At 36.0% G+C, this 20258-nt stretch overlaps 1 protein-coding gene across 5 annotated transcripts in view; it reads right to left on the bottom strand.

Annotated features, from left to right (window-relative positions):
• Nucleotides 1-20258, bottom strand: part of EPB41L5 (erythrocyte membrane protein band 4.1 like 5) — a 124702-nt gene that overhangs the window by 80956 nt on the left and 23488 nt on the right. For all 5 annotated transcript variants that reach the window (XM_087435049.1, XM_087435047.1, XM_087435046.1 and 2 more), the window contains exons 4-10: nucleotides 6540-6582; nucleotides 5491-5569; nucleotides 4459-4503; nucleotides 4225-4277; nucleotides 1471-1591; nucleotides 1253-1340; nucleotides 398-486 (exon numbers count right to left, since the gene is read on the bottom strand). In XM_087435049.1, the coding sequence (XP_087291175.1) occupies nucleotides 398-486; nucleotides 1253-1340; nucleotides 1471-1591; nucleotides 4225-4277; nucleotides 4459-4503; nucleotides 5491-5569; nucleotides 6540-6582 (518 nt within the window). The remainder of the gene's footprint in view (nucleotides 1-397; nucleotides 487-1252; nucleotides 1341-1470; nucleotides 1592-4224; nucleotides 4278-4458; nucleotides 4504-5490; nucleotides 5570-6539; nucleotides 6583-20258) is intronic.

The raw sequence follows: 20258 nt of genomic DNA on the forward strand, positions 1-20258 counted from the left end.
AAAAGGAGAGGTAAAAGTACTAATATCTTTCTCTTACACAACAGGGAGTAGAGAGTAATGAGACTGTGGAACAAGAAATACTAAAACTAGTGACATGACTACATGACAGGAGAAAGTGCCCATGTGAACATTTAATACATATAGAAACACTTATATTAAGACGTATTCTGACATACCTTGAAACTAACGGAAAACATGGATAGAAAAGTTTAAAAATTGTCTCTGAGGGGTGGGACTCAAGACAGGAGTCTGACAGGAAACAGTTGCTTTTCATTTACAAGCTTTTCAGAACTATTTGATATCCCAACTCTATGCTATGTAATAACTTGATATAAATGTTTTGACTCATTAAAAAAACAAAACAACAATACGTATCTTTGAGATTAATGGTGCTTACCAAAAAAATAAGCCAATTTTGGTCTCTCCTTCAAAAACAAGGACTCCTGTTGGGGTTAGTCCCAAGCTATAGTCATTCCCATCTCTAGCCTAATGTAAAGGAGAGAAAAATGTGCTAGCTTTATTTGCATGAAACAGGTTTCACATTTTCACACAACTGTTTAATTATACTTTCACGTTGAATTATATTAATCATTCACAGACTAATATTAATATGCAAGGTATTTTCAACAATTAAGAATATCTAAAATAACATTCTCAGGAAAATTCATGCATACATTTAGTTCACTGCAACACCAGAGCCATTGAAAATAAGTAAGTATACTTCCACTACAAAGAAAGCTCTTTCCAGATTCTTCCCATATTCTATTCACCACTTAGATCACAAATTTTGAAAAAGACTGCCTTTCTGGGAAAATTTAGCTATTTCAACTAGAAATAACTTAAAACGTTACACAAGCTATACTACAGATTAAAAAGTCCTCTCAAGCTATAAGTTTTCAACCTAGCTTTCTAAACTCTTTTTTACAGAGCCTACTCAGCTTAAGTGATATAAGATGATATAAATATGAAATGAAAGAATAAGAAGTGGTTTAAAAAACTAAAAAGAAAATAATAAGAGCTTAAAAGCACAGACATCCTTTTTAGAGATTCTGGTTGTTCTTCTTCTTTCTTATAATGAACCTTTATGTGAGATTCTCATCACTCAGTATTTAATCTCAACCTCTGTAACACATGCAAAATACCCAGTGCTAAACTATGCAAACTCCATACCCTCCTTCATATTGAAAAATTCCAGTCACCTTGAATCTTGAAGGAATAAATTTTTTAAAAAGCATCACAAAACAGTGCTTACCTTGACCACATGCATATCAACCCCATACATTTCTAGCCATTTGGCTTTATTCAGATAATTGGTTTCAGCTTGTGCTGGTGTCTGACCTCTGAAATTTAAAAAATAGTAATTTTTAAAATAATAAATGTAAAATGAATTCTATACCAAGTATAGAAATAGAAGAAAACAAATATGAAGTCATTACTGTGGTTATGTTAATATGATCAAATATTAAGTACCTGTATTCTTTCCATTTCTCAAAAATAGCCAGCTCCATCTCTTCAGTCTGAATGGGCACGAACCTGAACTCAGACACAAGCTCAGGACTATGCTCAGCAAGATCATAGTCACCAAGTTCAGCTACAAACATAAGTTCCACAACATTACATTTTGTTAGTAAGTTTATTTCCTGCTGAATCTTTCTTCAAAACTCATTTTATTAGTAAAAATTGCTAAGAAGAATAAGAAAGATTCTTTCTTAAACTACCAGGAATTCATAACACCCAGACCATTCCCAAGAATAAATCTAGCTTAGTCTTATGACTTATCTGTTTGTACACAGAAATCACATATTTGTGGTTAGTGGTGCATTTTCAATTAAACGTCTTTCTCTTAATTTATTCATACCTTATAATGCCTAGCTTTTGAAAACTTCTTTCTAGACTTCCACAGAGAAATATCTTTTGATCTTATAATGAATAAACAAAAATATTTAGCAATCCTTAAAAAACAATTAGCTGACATCTATTAAGAATCGAATATGCACAGAACATGACATCATCATCATATACCACTGTAAGATATCATCTCTGTCCTCCTGGAATTTTAAATTATTAATCCTAAAGAAATAACTGAAAAAAATTACTAAAGGATATTGAGGAAGGAAAGAGGTGGGAAAAGAACTGGACAACGCACAAACATGCAGTCATCTGTGGTTATCTCTGAACTGTGGGTTTAGGGAAGAAGGGAAAACAACAATTTTAATTTTCTATACTTTAGAAATTTTTCCTCTAAAAGAATATTTTACTAATATTAAAAAATTAAAATATTTCCATTATGATAAAAAAATCTAGCTGTGCAGAGAAAAAATACATGACAACTATCTTGAGATAATAAAAATATATAACATATATATTTTAAAACATATATAAAATATATAATATATATAAAATACATATAATAAAAATAATAATCTGACATATTACAGATATATAGTCATTTAACTTCACAACAAGCTTGGAAAATATTTATTGTCATGCCCACTTTAGTGATAAAGAAATTACTCTTTTGTCTGGACCACACTATCTTTAAGGAACACACCAAATCCGCTACATAATCTTGTTCAGGATATATACTAAAATGGTAAAGAAAAACTGAATTCGAACGTGTGAGAAAAAGTTGATAAAAATTATTCTGATAAAATATAAAATCATAAATGAGAAACAAGGAGCTCATTTTATAGAGATGGGAGTAAAACTTCAGCAAATTTATTCTTAAGGACCTCAAGAATTAGTAGGATTTGGTAAACTATTAGACATGGGACAAAGAGATGCATAGGACATAACATGAAGATTGGAGGAATCATAAACCTAATGGTGCCATGGATGAAAGAGAAAGTAGTAAAGAGCTTTTACTTAGGAAAAAAATATGATACGTAGGGTTAAGAGACAACAGAATAGAGCCACTGGCCGGCTTTCAATCAAACCACTAATTATTTAGTGACCACTACTTTGAATAGCGTTTTGTTAAATAAACACCACACAGCATATACTTTGGCTGTCATGAAACTTACACAAAGAGACACAGACAGAATATATGAGGCAATAAATGATGTAAGACAGATATTGAAAATGACAGCTTTTCAGTATATCTGACAGCTTTAGAATTAACAACCTCATACAGGAATAAAATGTAAAAGTCTACTTTCAAGAAAATATGCATGCAATTATACACTTCTGATCATTACAATGCCAGATGCGCAGCATTTGCAAGCTAGTATCTATTTGACAATCTGCAGATCAGAAAACAAGTTTTAATTTGTAGACAGACTAGAATAGTAGATGGAAGCAGGTAGATAATTTACACTAAAGGCAAATTTTTGGAGTGCCGAAATTACCTCCAGTTACCAATCCCTCTAATCAACAGGAAAGTATGCTTTCTTAAATAGTAGAAGCACAAAAGAAGCAAAAATAATAGGTTTACCATAAAATGTAAAAATTTAGTCTTATTAATATCTAGACAATGGCAAATAAATACTACTGATCTTAGAGGGATTGGGGATAAATATGCAATTGCCAAAAAAAGTATAAATTAATATCTTCATATCATTAAATATTATTTTTATTTTTATTCTAGTATATACAGAAACTCCAACAGAATCTTTCTTTCCATTTTGTGAACAAGGAAAGAAATTACAGTTTTCCTAAAATGTCAACTTTTCAGAATAAAATACCTAAGTTTAACAGTATTTGATCAGTATCAGTGTAACAAGGTACAAAAGAGTAAGTTTTTCATTAATCTCATTTATTGGAAAACACTTTTTTTTTATTCTTAACATAACCACCAGGAACTTTTAAATACACTCTAAGTATTTCTTTCATGGATTCATTTTTAAGAATAACAAACAAAAGCAAATCATGTGGATATTGCAACAATTTACTCATCCATTACTGCATTCTTTTTAAGAAAAAAAAATTAGCTGAGGGTCCAATTATAACGTTTATTGAATTATCAAGCAGACTGTAATTTTTGTTGGAAAACAAACAAAACTAGAGATGGAAAGGGGGCAAATAAAGTGAAAGGAAAGAAAAAGCAGGCAATGTTCTAAAACAAGTGAAAGTAAAAGTCAGAGTTAGATATTGATACAAATTTACACAAAAACAATAGTGTTTCTTTTCTTGTACATTACTTTGAAACTTTTGGAATTCCTTAACTAAAAACACACAAAAAAGAATTATGCTTTACTCTTGATAGTCAACATAAGAACTGCTTACCTTGCAGATTATAAGCTGCCAACTGAACCGCTGTATCAAAGGGACACTCTAATCTGAGACCAAAATACAAATTTGTTAGACAAGTCAATTTCACAACCTTCATTTTAAGATAAATGGAAATAATACATATTTTATGTTGACCATTTATTTTACATAATTAACTATAAACTTATTTTCAAAATCATTTTCAACTACTCAAGAAAATGCAGTTTACCTTCAATAACTAATACTTACTTTCCACTGAGAATGTCTTGTTTTAACTGAAGAACAAATAAATATCTAAGAAAAATAAAAGGCACAAATTTAACTGAACAGAACAAATCTACTGTGAAAAATAATCCCTTCTAATTAGAGAAGAAACATTCTTAATTATAGAATTTTACCCACAATAGAGTCTGTAAAGAAAAAAGAATACAGAAAAAGAAGCAATAAGCATCAAAAGGATGGTAGCATTCCCACAAGATAACAGCAAGGAACAGCAGACCACAGAGTACAGTATAGCCACCTTAAGAGAAAAGGTTTAAAGCAAATTATTGAGAATGAGCTCTGTGATCTGATTTAACTTAATCTGACAACACAGCCACCTCATATGTGAAGGGATACAGGCACGTTTATTACGATGGATAACAGCTATAATCTCACTAGCAGAGTGTTCAAGAGAAAACCCTTCTAACGGGACTTAGCAACTCAGTTTTTTACTTAATAAATAGTATGTGTACATGAGTCATGGATTTACAATATAGTCAATGAATAAATATCAAGGAGGCAGGACAAAATAAAAATAAGTATGTATGACCTACCTAAGTTTACTCAAAACTATTGACCAAATCAGGATCTAACATTTTTCATTAATCAATGGCACTTCAATAGGTAAAGAAAGTCAGGAGCCAATCTGAATAAACTCCCAGTGGCCAAAGATAGATCATTTTGAACATCAATAAACATAATATGGGAATGTATTGAAACACTTCAGCCCTGTTTAATATCCATGAGTTAAGAATGACCCTTAAAAAAAGAACTCACTAGTTACCTTTGGTGGATGCTAGGGAATCAACTCTATTTTGAAAACCGACAAGGAAAAGAATCCTACACATAAAAAACTCTGCCCCAAAATGAAATTATTGTCTAAGGTCTTGTTACCAGGGGAAAGGAATCCATTTCATTAGCTGTCTATAAACTGGAAAGAGTTAAAAAGACAATCTTCCAACATCTTAAGCTAGCCTGACCAAAACTTTACCCCTGTACAACTCTAGATGGTGGTCTTACCGGGTTAGCTCTTCACGAAGATTATTGGGTTCTGAGGAATAAAATTTAACTCGAAGATGCAGACAATATGGTGACCCAACTGCCATTTAAAAAAAAAAAAAAAAACTTTAATTTTTTTATATAACTATTTAAATAGTAAGAATTTTGAGCCAGTAAATTTGTTAAAAATCTACTGAAGTGGAAGCAGAAGATAACAGGTTACTGTGGCAATATTTCAGGTTACTTTGTAGGCTTAATTAAACCTAACACAAAAAAATCAATCAGTGGACGTTAACGTACCATCATACATAAGTATACTATCACAATCATCTGTCCTCCCAAGAATAGACAGCGCTAGATTAGTTCTAATAGTTCAGGGCCAAATGCATCAAATAAAAGTCTTGACTGTGCAATTAACAACTCTAAAAACCTGTCAAGCTGTATTTCTTGAAAGCACGGAGGAATGCCTATGTTAACTGCTCATGGCAAATGCTGCCACACACTTTCCAAATCACCTCACCTACTTCACTAACCGCTATACTCTCAGTGGTCCCATTACTTTGTAACAAAAGACAAGACTTGAGGTACCCTGAAATCTCTGTTACTACAGAGGACAAACTAGATTATGGATTGGACATTGGTATTTTCCCCCAACTACTGCTAGGAATAATACTGACATTTAACGTGAATTGCTTCACTTCATTATTCTTTATTTTAAAATGTTACAGCCTTAAAGTCTCAAAATATTTTCTGAAGTAGGGCAGATGCCTAAGAGGAAAATTCCAACATAAGCAATTACTAAATAAAAGTTAAGCATCTCATGGGAACTCAATCTCATTTGCAAGCTGCAAGCCTTTCTCCTGGAAACAAACTGTAAGGCACCTGAATCTAGATCTCCATTAATCCTATATAGCTTAGGGGAGGGGTATATATATCAGACTCAAATTATTTTTAGAAAGCAGAGATGCTAAGAAATTCACATGAAACATGATTTCTTATGTCCTTACTATTAAGAACCAGAGTTTCTATTTACACATAATAATTCAATTTACAATTTTCTCACCACTTACTTTTTACTTGCTTTTTGATGCTTTTTGTACCATCCAACCAATGCTGAAAACAAAAAAATTCAGATGTTAAGCAGATGATAGAACTTAACATTTTAATTACTGAAAGTTAATTTTCATCATGCTTTCGTTGATAACCACAAAGAAATATTTCACAAGAGAAAAACAAAAGTGAGAGTCAAAATGAGAGGGGGGAGGTTATCTGCCCAATATCCACAGCAAGCTTATAACACTTTGTTTATGAGCAAAAAAAAAAACACCTCAAACCAGATATATGACTTCTTAAAACATTTCCTCTGTTCCCTCAGTAACAAGGATGATATACTAAATTTTGCCCTTGGTTCTCCTCACTGTTCCCAATAAAATGACTCTTTCAAAACTGTTAAAATTAGAAGAAAAGTATTCTCATATTCCAGGGCCTGGTTCATTCTTGTAATAAAAATGTAAGACTTATTAACAGATCATAACCAAAAAATAAGTGAAATGACAACGTCACTTAAATTTTACAAAATAGATACCACTCCGAAGTAATACTCTTTCAAAGAGCCTGAACAATAAAAGTAGATCTTGCTTGTAACCAAGGCCCTATCCATTAAATGAAGCAGTCTTTGCTCCTTTGCTTTACAAATAAAAAATGTTAAAACTGTGACTAGCACACTTCAGGTTTCAAGAGTAACAGCCTTTTCTTTTGTAACTTCTCCACTCTGAAATGCCCATAACACAAACAGACCTAAGAACCAATTCCAGAGCTTCCACTGATAAACCATCCCCAGCTCACTTCTCATTATTAATCCCTTTACACCACCAAGTCCTAACAGTGACAAGATGCACTCATCCAACTAAGATACACATGATTATGTTCTCTCCAGCATGCTTACAATTCCAAGCACCCTAAACGAAAGGAGTGCTCTTGTGCTAACTAGTTAACAGAGCTAAGGAATCCAGTTTCAGAAATCCAGATAGGCAAAGAGTAAACAAAGCTGCATTGTTAATAGACTTGTAACTGTTTGCTTTTCTTGCCAATTATTTGCCAAGCCTCTTCTCTCCATTCTCTCCCAAGATACAAAAGAGAAATTCACAGAACTACCAGTGTGCCAACACAGTATGATATGCCAGCACAGTACTTCTGCACATTGAAATAAGATGCTCAGTAAACATTTCAAAAGGCAATTAAATACTGTGCAATATTTTCTCTGGGTTCCAAGTGTGTAGGCTACTTAGTCATCTCTCATCTTTTAATAAATTCCGTTGGACAACCACTTTTTTTGGGGGGGGGGGGGGAGCGGTGTGGGGAGGCGGAAGGGAGATTGGCCCTGAGCTAACATCTGTTGTCAATCTTCCTCTTTTTGCTTGAGGAAGATTGGCCCTAAGCTAACATCTGTACCAATCTTTCCTCTATCTTGTATGTGGGTCCCTGCACAGCATGCCTTGACAAGTGATTGAGGTCCATGTCCGGGGTCTGAACCCACAAACCCAGGCCGCCAAAGCAGAGCACACTGAACTTAACCACTACGCCACCAGGCTGGCCCTGGACATCAACTTTTAAGCATATTTCAACATAGCAACTGTTCCATTTTACACATCCCTCCATTAACAGAATGCTAGGACAGCCAGTGGGCAGAACACAATTGAATCTATCAGCAGAAAAGATTTCAACGTAGAGAGCAAGAAGTCCATTCATCATGGCCAAGCCCAGCAACCTGATATCCAAAAATCCCAAACTTCATTGTGCTAAATACCTACCACAGCCTGATGCCAATCATATACTGGGCATAAGATAAAATTAGTTTTCATGCCCCAAATTGTTTTCTTCCCACAACCATGGATCTGGGAGTTGCCCCACCTTCAGGTTTTATCTATTATACTGCAATAAATTAACAAGTATATGGCTGGTCACCTAGACAGTCTCATGTAGCCATGGTTAAGGAAACTCTCATACACCACAATGAGTGTAAATGAGTACAATTGTTCCAGGAGGCAATCGGAGTGTGCCTTAAAAATAACTCTGTGTCTTTGACTCAGCAATTCTACGACTAGAAATTATTATGGATGTGTGCAGATTTACTTACAAGGAATTATATCAAAGAAAAGTAAGACAATCTATATACCCAACAATAGTGAACTAGTTAAATAAAGTATTTCAATATGATAGAACACCATGCAGCAATTTTAAAAAAAGGAAGCAGGGGTCGGCCCAGTGGCGCAGGCAGTTGGGTGCGTGCGCTCCGCTGTGGCGGCCCAGAGTTCGCCGGTTCAGATCCCAGGCACGCATTGACGCACTGTTTGTCAAGCCATGCTGTGGCGGTGTCCCATATAAAGTGGAGGAAGATGGGCACAGATGTTAGCCCAGGGCCAGTCTTCCTCAGCAAAAAAAGAGGAATTGGCAGATGTTAGCTCAGAGCCGATCTTCCTCACAAAACATATATTAAAAAAAAAAAAAGGGAAGCAAATACTTAAGGATCTGGAAGATTATTTACAATATATTGTTAAAGTTTAAAAGGCAGGTTACAAAATATCATAAATTGTTTTGTCAAAATGTATAAATTTGAATATATAAACACATTTTCTTTTGGGCTGAGACAATCTATAACAAAACATAACAGAGATGTTATCTCTAGGTGGTTGAGATTGCTGGTGATAATTTTTCTTCTTTGTGCTTTCCTATATTTTCAACTTGCTCTACAATGAGCACATATTACTTAAAACAATAATCATGGACCACCTTATTTTAATATTTTATATTAGTAATATATTCATATGGTTTAACTTTTTGGTAATATGAAAAGATTATGGTCAACAGTCTCTCCAAGCCCTGCAATAGGCTACCCCCCATATACCCAATTTCTATCACCTCACGCAACCTCTACCCCCCCAAGATGTATTGGTTTCTCATTCCTTCCAAAGTTTCTTCAAACAGAGAAGGAAAAAAAACTGTGTGTGTGTGTGTGTCTGTGTGTGTGATGGTAAAGAGTAAAGAAATTAACAATGGACAGAAAATCAACAGGCTAAATATAAATTACGACACAATAAACTTTGAGGAATATAAAGAAGGAAACATTAATATAAGATAGAACACTTAACTATTTCAAGAACCATCTACAGTCTTTCTGAGACAGTTGTAACTTAAATTCCTTCCTGTTTAAGAACATCTAGGGCTAGTCTCATATACATACCTTTAATCTCTAATTTGTACCCTACTATTCTAAGAAGCACATTAAACATAAAATCATCCCAGTGAGATAAAAGACCAGAGTTTTCTTTCAAGTAGGCATTTTAGTCTCTTTTCTACCTGCATGTAGTAATAGCTACTAACATCTAAGCTCCCTTAAGATGAGCCAAAACTCAGACAAAGCATCAAGCAAGTTTTAAAGTGAAAGTTAGGAGCTGGGGGAGTTCTGGGTGATGTTCTTCTGGGGAAGAGTTCATGTTTGCATATTCTCAAGTCTGTTTTCTTTCATCTCCTCCACATTCCAAGCCCAGGGACTGGAAAATTCAGAGCTCAGAGACAGGCACTGATAGTATTTTCCTTGAATCAGGGTCTTAGGAGTTGAGTTTAAATTACATTAGAAGATAAAGGTGAGATGCAGATACAGAGTCTTGGATGCTTAGCATGAAACTAATATAGTTCTCTTTTCCCATTCGTATCTTAAAAAGGAAACAAATTCCCTTCTAATTTCCTACTTTTAAGTTTGGTTGATAAACTTAGATGTCAAAGGATGTGGAAAGCCACATTTCTTTCTATCCTATTGAGCTAGGAATGAAAGAACAATTATTTACTTGTGTCTTAAAATATAAATAATATATCACATACACAACAGACATAACTAAACCAATCAATCACCCTGGGATTTTCCAAAATACTAAATATACACACCCTCATCCCAGGCCTTATAGCCAAATGGTCTGTAAACAGCTCTTCAAATGAATGAGTCCTGACTTTTAACTGCCTACACAGCTCTACTAAAGAAATGCACCACAACTTTTGCTCAAAGAGCAAAGAGCTTAAAGCAGAGAAATGGTAATCATCTTTCAAAACAACTGCCTCTGCAAAAAATATTTCTCCTGTGAGGAGTAGAGGCTTATTGCTCCAAATTAAAGGGTTGTTTTAAAGCAAATTTTAATATTTTAAACAATTGACAAAACGTTAAAAAAAATCTAGGCTATGAAAACAAAGAATCAATACATTGCATTGCTGTATCTAACTGAAAACACTTCAATTTAGTCTATATTTCATTATAAATTCTTCCTGGGTGATTACTTTTTTGGCATTAACAGTCTGTGTTATAAGACATTTCAAGTGAAGACTTAGGTGAACCATTAAAATATACTTTGCACTGTGCCTTTCTGTGTATTATTAGTATGCTCTCTTAGGATTCTGAAAAGTCAAACTCATAATGCAAATGTAGCTGAGTTCGGTGTGTTATATATTCACTCTCCAGAAAGAGAGCACATAATCTACTTTGAAAATACACTTTTTTACAGGTCCTCCTTATTTAGCAAATATGTGTTACAATATATACATATATTTTACATATACATTATTTATTTCTATATATTTTTCACTCCCCACTACTTTATTGAATCCTATTGTTTGTCTTAAGTTCTCAGTTGAATCCAGTGCACAATCCAATCATTTGCCAACAGCGTCAGTTCTACCTCCTCCTTTCCAACATTCATAACTTTATAATTGCATTTGCTGGTACTTCTATTATGAAACTAAATAGCAGTGGTAATAATGATGTCCATTTGTCACCCTCCTATCTTTAGTAGGAATCTTCTATTGTTTCTCTATTAATCTAGGGTTTGGGTTTTTGTTTTTAATAATCAAAAATCGACATAGAAAGAGAGCAAAGCCACCAAGCAACCACCAGGTCTGTTCTTCACAGGTGCCGCCTGTTGAGCCACTTGTCTGCTCAGCACCCACTACCACCTTTGGAGATGGGCACGCCTTCCACAGCTTGGCTAGACCTACACAGACAGAAAGAAGGTTAATTCCATATAGGCCAAAGTCTGTTAGGTTTATTCGAGGTGTTCTGGGGCTAGGAAGAAGGGGCTTAACAGGTCCCCAAAAACCACATGATAAGAAACTAGAGTATTATCTGCACAACCTCAGAGGAGTGAGGGTCAGCAAGCCAAACTGACACCTCACCACATTATGCCTACAGTACCTGAAATAGCTGAATTCTAAAAGTGGAACAAGAATTGCCTCCTCTCTTGGCTCAATGATCTTGGATGTGCTACCCAGGGGATCCACCGTTGCAGCCTCCAGGTGTGCACTTGTAAAACATTTACCCTATGGTCCACTAAATAATGAAGTGTTTTCTAGCCCTCAGCTTTAGATCTAACATCTCCATTTCCAATTTCCATTGAGTGTTGTCTTTAAACTAAACGCCATAAACTTCAACTAATCAAGTTATTCAACTTATTTTCTTTTGTGGTAAAGATTTCAGTTTCAATCTTCTTTGAATGTAGTTTCACTTACGTATAGGATAAAGCAATAACAGCGTGAAGGGGTAGTTAACCTGTTCAGAATTGGCACACATCCCATCAGCTCACATTCCATTGCCAAAAGCAAGTCACACGGCCAAGCATGGGGTCAACCAAGCAACAAGGTATAGTTCTCTTACAGCAAAGGCAGGAAACAATCCCATGATATACCACATGTGATGAATTATATCAACTAATATTGAATCACCCTTGCATTTCTGAGAATAAACTCCACCTGATCATAATATATTGATATACTTTTAATAGGCTGCTGAATATAGTGTGCTGATACTTTACTTAGGATTTTTACACCGAGAACAAGGGAAGTTTAAAAAATAGAAAGAACAAACCAACATAAGCTATCAAATCAATTTAAGAAAAAGGCAAAAAATAATTACCACTGACGTGTTAACGAGTTTTCTTTCTTTCCCAAGTATTAGGAGAAATGCTACCTAAGTTTCTCTTTCCTGAAACTTGACCTAACTGTCTACAATCTACGTAACTCATTCTTTAAAAGCTTGATTGGACCGCTTACAATTCTAAGCTCTAAATATTAAGTTTGAAAAACTTCACCAAGCCAACGTCACAAACATATACGTCAGAGGATTAAATCTTGGCCCTGAGACATATTTTGTTTGGCCCATATTATATTTTCCTTATTCTTTAAAAAATTTTTATTATGAAATATTCACAGAAGTTGCAATGATAACAGTGAGAGGTCCCGTGTACTCTTCCCCACCTTTCCCCAGTGCTTACATCTTACATAACAATAGTACACAGCACTAAAATCAGGAAACTGACAATGGTACAATGTCCATATATAATTCCATGTCATTTTATCACACGTTTAGATTCCAATAACTAACACCACAATCAAGATAAAGAAGTATTCCATTATCACAAAGAGTTCTATTACATTACTCCTTTATAGTCACACCCATCGTCTATCTCCAATATCCTTAAACCTTGGCAACCATCAATTTGATCTCTATCTCTATAGTTTTTTCTTTTCAAGAATGTTACATAAATGGAATCATACAGCATGTGACCTTTTGAGATTGGTTTTTTTCACTCAGCACAATGCCCTTGAAATCCATCCAAGTTGTATGTATCAACAGATTTTTCCTTTCTATTGCCAAATAGTATTCCACAGTATGAATGTATGACAGTTTGTTTAATCATTAACCTACTGTAGGATATTTTGGATTGCTCAAGTCTTTTGCTATTACAAATAAAGTTGCTATGAACAATCACGCACAGGTTTTTGTGAGGAAAGAAGTCTTCATTTCTCTCAGATAAATGGCCATGCATTCAACTGCTGAGTTATGTGGTAAGTATACATTTAGTTTTTTAAGAAACTGACAGACTATTTTCCATAGTGGTTGTACCATTTTTACATTCCCAATACTAATGTATGACAGATCCAGTTTTTCCACATCCTCACCAGCATTTGGAGTTGTCACTAGTTTTTTTTGTTTTTTGGGTTTTTTTTGCTGAGCAAGAGTCGCCCTGAGCTAACATCTGTGGCCAATCTTCCTCTATTTTGTATGTAAGCCGCTGTAACAGCATGGTCACTGAAGAGTGGTCTAAGTCCACGCCCAGACACCAAAGCCGGGCCGCCGAAGCGGAGTGCGCCAAACTTAACTACTAGGCTACCGGGGCTGGCCCAGGAGTTGTCACTATTTTTTATTTTAGCTGTTCTAAGAGATGTCTAATAGATGTAATGATGTCTCATCAAGGTCTTAATTTGCATCTACCTGATGTCTAGTGATGTTTAACATCTTTTCAGGAATTTATTTCCCATCTGTAGATCCTCTTTGGTGAAAGGTCTCTTCATGTCTTGTACCCATTTTCTAACTGGACTGCTTGTTTTCTAACTGTTGAAGTCAGGAGTTCTTTACATATGCTAGGTATAAACTCCTTGTCAGATGTTTGGTTTGCAAATATTTTCTCCCAGTATGTAGCTTGGCTTTTTATCCTCTTAACAGAGACCTTCCCAGAGCAAAAGGTTTTAATTCTGACAAAGCCTATTTTATTGATTTTTAAAAAATGGATCACATTTTTGGTGTCATGTGTAGTCACTCTTCTCCACCCCCTAGGTTGCAAAGATTTTCTCCTGTGTATTTTTCTCTAAGTTTATTAGTCTCACATTTTACATTCATGTTCATTATTTATTTCTGTACAGGTATAAGGTTTAGGTCAAGGTTCATTATTTTACCTGATATCCAACTGCTCCGGCACCATTATTGAGACTACCCTTCTTCCACTGAATTACCTTGGCATCTCTGTCAAAAATCACTTGGCCATACCTGTGTAGGGCTATTTCCAGGTTCCTATCTTGCTCCACTGATCTATGTGTCTATTGCCAATACCACATAGCCTTGATTACAGTAGTTATAAAATAAATCTTGAAGCTGGGTAAAGTGACTCCTCCCACTTTACTCTCTTTTTTCAAAATTATTTTCAGCTATTCCAGTTCCTCTGCCTTTCCATATAAATTTTAAAATAATCCTGTCTACAATCACAAAAGATTTTGCTGGAATTTTGATGCAAATTGCACAAAATCTGTATATCACTTAGGGGAGAACTCATATCTTTACTTTGTTGAGTCTTCTAATCCACACAGCACATGGTATGTCTCTCCATTTATTTAGCTCTTTTTTTAATTCTTTTTTTATTTCTTTCATCAGCCAAACTTTTTAGAAGAAATTTAACCACTGTTCTTTAAAAAATGGAGGCTTTAACCCAAAAATCTAGATTTCTAGCTTTTCTTTAAATACCTGAAGATCAATCAAGCAATGTTATTTGGCAACAAATGGCTGGAGCTGGGTAGTACCTGTTTGTCCATCCCCTTTTTAGAGAGAAAATGATACGTATGCTCCTTAGTTCACCACAATTCCTCTACCAATCCTTTTTGATCTTCAACAGTCTGTTACATGTCAGCTGTGATTTACCATCATGATGTACTTCTCTGTATCTATCTCTATCCAAAATGGGAAAAGAAAACATATCAAGTATGCAGCATTTTTTACCCTGCCTCATCCCCTTTGGATTCTACAGTTATGTCAACACAGTAAATATGAGAAAGAGATATGGAAATCATTGGGTTAACTTACCTCACACATAGATGATCCTGGCCAACAATTCCACTTGATCTATCAAGTTCACCATCTACATCAATAAATTGAACTGCTTGTAAAGTATCACCTCTGTTTCATTCTGGGGTTAAATGTGGCCACAAATAACTGAAAGCCTTCTCTATGTTAACTGATGTAAAATTGTTATGTAAATGAGTTGGCACTTTGAGGATATTTAAAGTGCTATCTAGAGTTCATTTTTTTTTTTTTTTAAAGATTTTATTTATTTATTTTTTCCCCCCAAAGCCCAGTAGATAGTTGTACGTCATAGCTGCACATTCTTCTAGTTGCTGTATGTGGGACGCGGCCTCAGCATGACCAGAGAAGCGGTGTGTCGGTGCGCAGCCGGGATCCGAACCCGGGCCGCCAGCAGCAGAGCGCACGCACTTAACCACTAAGCCACGGGGCCGGCCCTAGAGTTCATTTTTAATAGCCTTCATCTACCAATTATTGTTCTTCTAGCCCAACTCACATAGTTTAGAGCATATTAGTGACAACAAAAATAGAAACTAAGTGGGCCAGCCTGGTGGCATAGTGGTTAAGTTTGCGCGCTCTGCTTTGGCAGCCCAGGGTTACCAGTTTTGGATTCCAGGCACAGACCTATGCACTGCACCACTTATCAGGCCATGCTGTGACAGGCGTCCCACATATCAAGTAGAGGAAGATGGGCATGGATGTTAGCCCAGGGCCAAGCTTCCTCAGCAAAACAAGGAGGATTGGCAACAGATGTTAGCTCAGGGCTAATCTTCCTCATCAAAAAAGAAACTAAGTAAAAGTAAGCCCATATAAATTTAATCTTAATACCTAGATTTCTGGGCATTGGGAAGAATAAACTAGAACTAAAAAGAGTAGGGATTAAAAGTTCTAATGCTAGAAGTGACGTCAGCATCATGGCGGAGCGAGCTCCCCCCCTCAGGCTCTCTCCCGCAAGATACAACAAAAAGGACATTCAAATACTAACAGAGGACACTCACATAACACAAAAGACATCTGCGAGACCCACAGAGCCTTACATCTGAAGGTGGAGGTGATGATACCCCCGGAACAAGTGGATGGAAGTAAGGAGAACTGCCCTCCTTCCCCAACATCAGCGACCCTGGGACCAGGACTGTCCGGCTCTCAGGGGTGGGGGGCAGCCCTCCACAGGAAAACCGTGGCTCTCCAAGTTCTCTCACAGCGTGTAATTCCCATACGGAGGGGACTGAACTGTTGCAGAGATGTCTTCATCAAGCTAGCACCCCAGGAGAGCAGATAGCGAGGGAAGAACAAGGAGCCCCCCAGGACCGGGTAGGCAAAAGAAAGACCCCTCCCCCTGCCCAGAGCACCAACATAGCCGGTCAGCCAGAGCGCCTGCAGATCACGGCGGGCTCAGATTACAAAGCTCTTGACCCCCATCCAGTGGCAGCACGAGGAAGCTGCAACCAGATATCTTCAGAATGAGGAAAAATAAGCCCATGCCCTCAAGCACTATGCAAAAATATATTAAATCTTCAGACCAGAAGGAAAATGACAGGCACCCAGAAATCAATCCTGAAGGCACAGAAATTTATAACCTTGATGAGACAGAATTCAAAATAGCTATCATAAAAAAGCTCAACGAACTACAAGAAAACACTGACAATTCAATGAAATCAGGAACTTTTTCACAAAAGAGATTGAAACTATAAAGAAAAACCAATCAGAAATGTTGGAGATAAAAAATACACTGGAGGAGAGAAAGAAAAATCTGGACTCTAAAGAAGAGAGCTGAAAATATGGAGGAAAAGAATTAGCAATATTGAGGATAGGAAGGCAGAAATGCTCCAGATGGAGGAGGAGAGAGAACTAAGACTAAAAAGAAATGAAGAAATTCTCTGAGAAACATCAGACTCAATTAGGAAATGCAACATAAGGATTATAGGTATTCCAGAGGAAGAAGAGAGGGAAAAAGGAGCAGAAAGCTTGTTCAAATAAATAATGGCTGAGAACTTCCTAAACCGGGGAAGGAGCTGGAAATACAAGTGAATGAAATCATTAGCTCACCTAAATACATCAATATGAAAAGACCCTCTCCAAGGCAGAGTAGTAAAACTGGCAAAAAATCAATGACAAAGAAAAAATATTAAGGGCAGCAAGACAAAAAAAAATAACATACAAAGCAAATCCTAGGAGGCTCTCAGCTGATTTCTCAGCAGAAACTTTATAGGCTAGGAGAGAGTGGAATGATATATTCAAAATTCTGAAAGACAAAACTTTCAGCTAAGAATACTCTATCCAGTGAAAATATCTTTCAGATATGATGGAGAAATAATAACTATACCAGATAAATAAAAGCTAAGGGAGTTCACTGCCACAAGACCCCCACTACAAGAAATGCTCAAGAAGGCCCTCATGCCTGAAAAAAAAAAAGAGAGAAGGGGGATACACAGCTTTGAGCAAGGAGAAAAATAGGTAGACAAAATCATAAAAATTGCAGCTCTCTATCAGAATAGGTTAGCGAACACTTAATCATAACACCAAAAATTAAGGGAAAGAAAACACCAAAAATAAATATAACTTCATCACTTTAAACACAAACTCACAAGACAAGATGGAATAAGTTGTGTCAATAATAACTTATAAGGGAGGGCCGGCCCCGTGGCTTGGTGGTTAAGTGCGCGCGCTGCAATGCTGGTGGCCCGGGTTCGGATCCCGGGCGCGCACCAAGGCGCCACTTCTCCGTCCATCCTGGGGCCGAGTCCCACATGCAGCAACTAGAGGGATGTGCAGCTATGACATACAGCTGTCTACTGGGGCTTTGGGGGAAAAAATAAATAAATAAAATCTTTAAAAAAAAAAAAATAACTTATAAGGGAAAGGGGAAAGGGATGAAATCAACTTAGTCTAAGGAAATAAGAGGCCATCAGAAAATGGACTATCTCATCTATGAGATTTTTTTATATAAACCTCATGGGAACCACTAAACAAATAATCAAAACAGAGACACATACGTAACTAAAAAGAAAACTAAGAAAACCATCATACAGAACTACCAAACTGAACTGGCAGTCCGAAACACATGGGACAAGAAACAAAAGAAATGCAAAACAACTGGAAAATGAGTGATAAAATAGCGACATTAAGCCCTCATATATCAATAATCACTCTAAATGTAAATGGATTGAACTCTCCAATCAAAAGACACAGAGTGGCGGGATGGATTAAAAAACAAGATCCAACAATGTGCTGCCTCCAGGAAACACATCTCAGCTCTGAAGACAAACACAAGCTCAGAGTGTAAGGATGGAAGACAATACTCCAAGCTAAAGGCAAACAAAAGAAAGCAGGTGTTGCCATACTTATATCAGACAAAGAAGACCTCAAGATAAAACAGGTAATGAGAGACAAACAGGGGCAATATATGATGACAAAAGGGACACTCCACTAAGAAGACATACCACTTTTAAATATATATGCACCCAACACAGGAGCACCAAAGTACATAAAGCATCTATTAACAAACCTAAAAGGAGATATTAAGAACAACACAATAATAGTAGGGGATCTTAACACCCCAATTACATCAATGAATAGATCATCCAGACAGAAAGTCAATAAGGAAATAGTGGACTTAAACGAAAATCTAGATGAGATGGACTTAATAGATATATAGAGAGCACTCTATCCAAACACAGCAGATTACATATTGTTCTCAAGCATGCATGGAACATTCTCAAGGATAGACCACATGTTGGGGAAACAAGACAAGCCTCTATAAATTTAAGACTGAAATCATAACAAGCATCTTCTCCAACCATAATGCTACGACACTAGAAATCAACTACAAGAAAAAAACTGGGAAAGTGACAAAGATGTGGAGACTAAACAACATGCTACTGAACAACCAATGGATCACCGAGGAAATTAAAGGAGAAATCAAAAAATATCTGAACACAAATGAAAATGAAAATACACCATACCAACTCATGTGGGAAGCAGCAAAAGCAGTCCTGAGAGGGAAACTCACAGCAATACAGGCCCACCTTGACAAACAAGAAAAACCCAAATAAGTAACCTTAAACTACACCTAACAGAATTAGAAAAAGAAGAACAAACAAAGCCCGAAGTCAGCAGAAGGAGGGAAATAATAAAAATTAGAGCAGAAATAAATGAAACTGAAACCAAAAAAACAGTAGAAAGGACCAATGAAACAAAAGCTGGTTCTTTGAGAAGAGAAACAAAATTGACAAACGTTTAGCCAGACTCACTAAGGAAAAAAGAGAGAAGGCTCAAATAAATAAAATTAGAAATGAAAGAGGAGAAATTACAATGGATACTACAGAAATACAAAGGATTATAAGAGAATACTATGAAAAACTACATGCCAACAAACTGGACAATCTAGAAGAAATGGATAAATTCCTAGACTCACAGAACCTCCCAAAACTGAATCAAGAAATAGAGAATCTGAACAGACCAATCACAAGTAAAGAGATTGAAACAGTAATCAAAAACTCCCAAAAAATAAAAGTCCAGGACCAGATGGCTTCTCTGGAGAATTTTACTAAACATTCAAAGATTTAATACCTATCCTTTTCAAACTCTTCTAAAAAGTAGAGGAAGATGAAACACTTCCTAACACATTCTACAAGGCCAACATCACCCTGATACCAAAGCCAGACAAGGACAATACAAAGAAGGAAAATTACAGGCCAACATCATTGATGAACATAGATGCAAAAATCCCCAACAAAATATTGGCAAACCAAATACAGCAATACATTAAAAAGATCATACACTATGATCAAGTGGGATTTATACCAGGGACACAGGGATGGTTCAACATCTGCAAATCAATCAATGTGATACACCACATTAACAGAATGAGGAATAAAAACCAGATGATCATCTCAATAGATGCAGAGAAAGCATCTGACAAGATCCAACATCCATTTATGATAAAAACTCTCAACAAAATGGGTATAGAAGGAAAGTACCTTAACATAATAAAGGCCATATATGACAAACCCACAGCCAACATCATACTCAACAGGAAAAAACTGAAACCCATTCCTCTGAGAACAAGAAAAAGACAAGGGTGCCCACTCTCATCACTCTTATTCAACATAGTACTGAAGGT

Source organism: Ceratotherium simum, chromosome 9 (assembly GCF_057802395.1).
Source record: "Ceratotherium simum simum isolate JZ-2026a chromosome 9, ASM5780239v1, whole genome shotgun sequence".
NCBI classification, from domain to species: domain Eukaryota; kingdom Metazoa; phylum Chordata; class Mammalia; order Perissodactyla; family Rhinocerotidae; genus Ceratotherium; species Ceratotherium simum.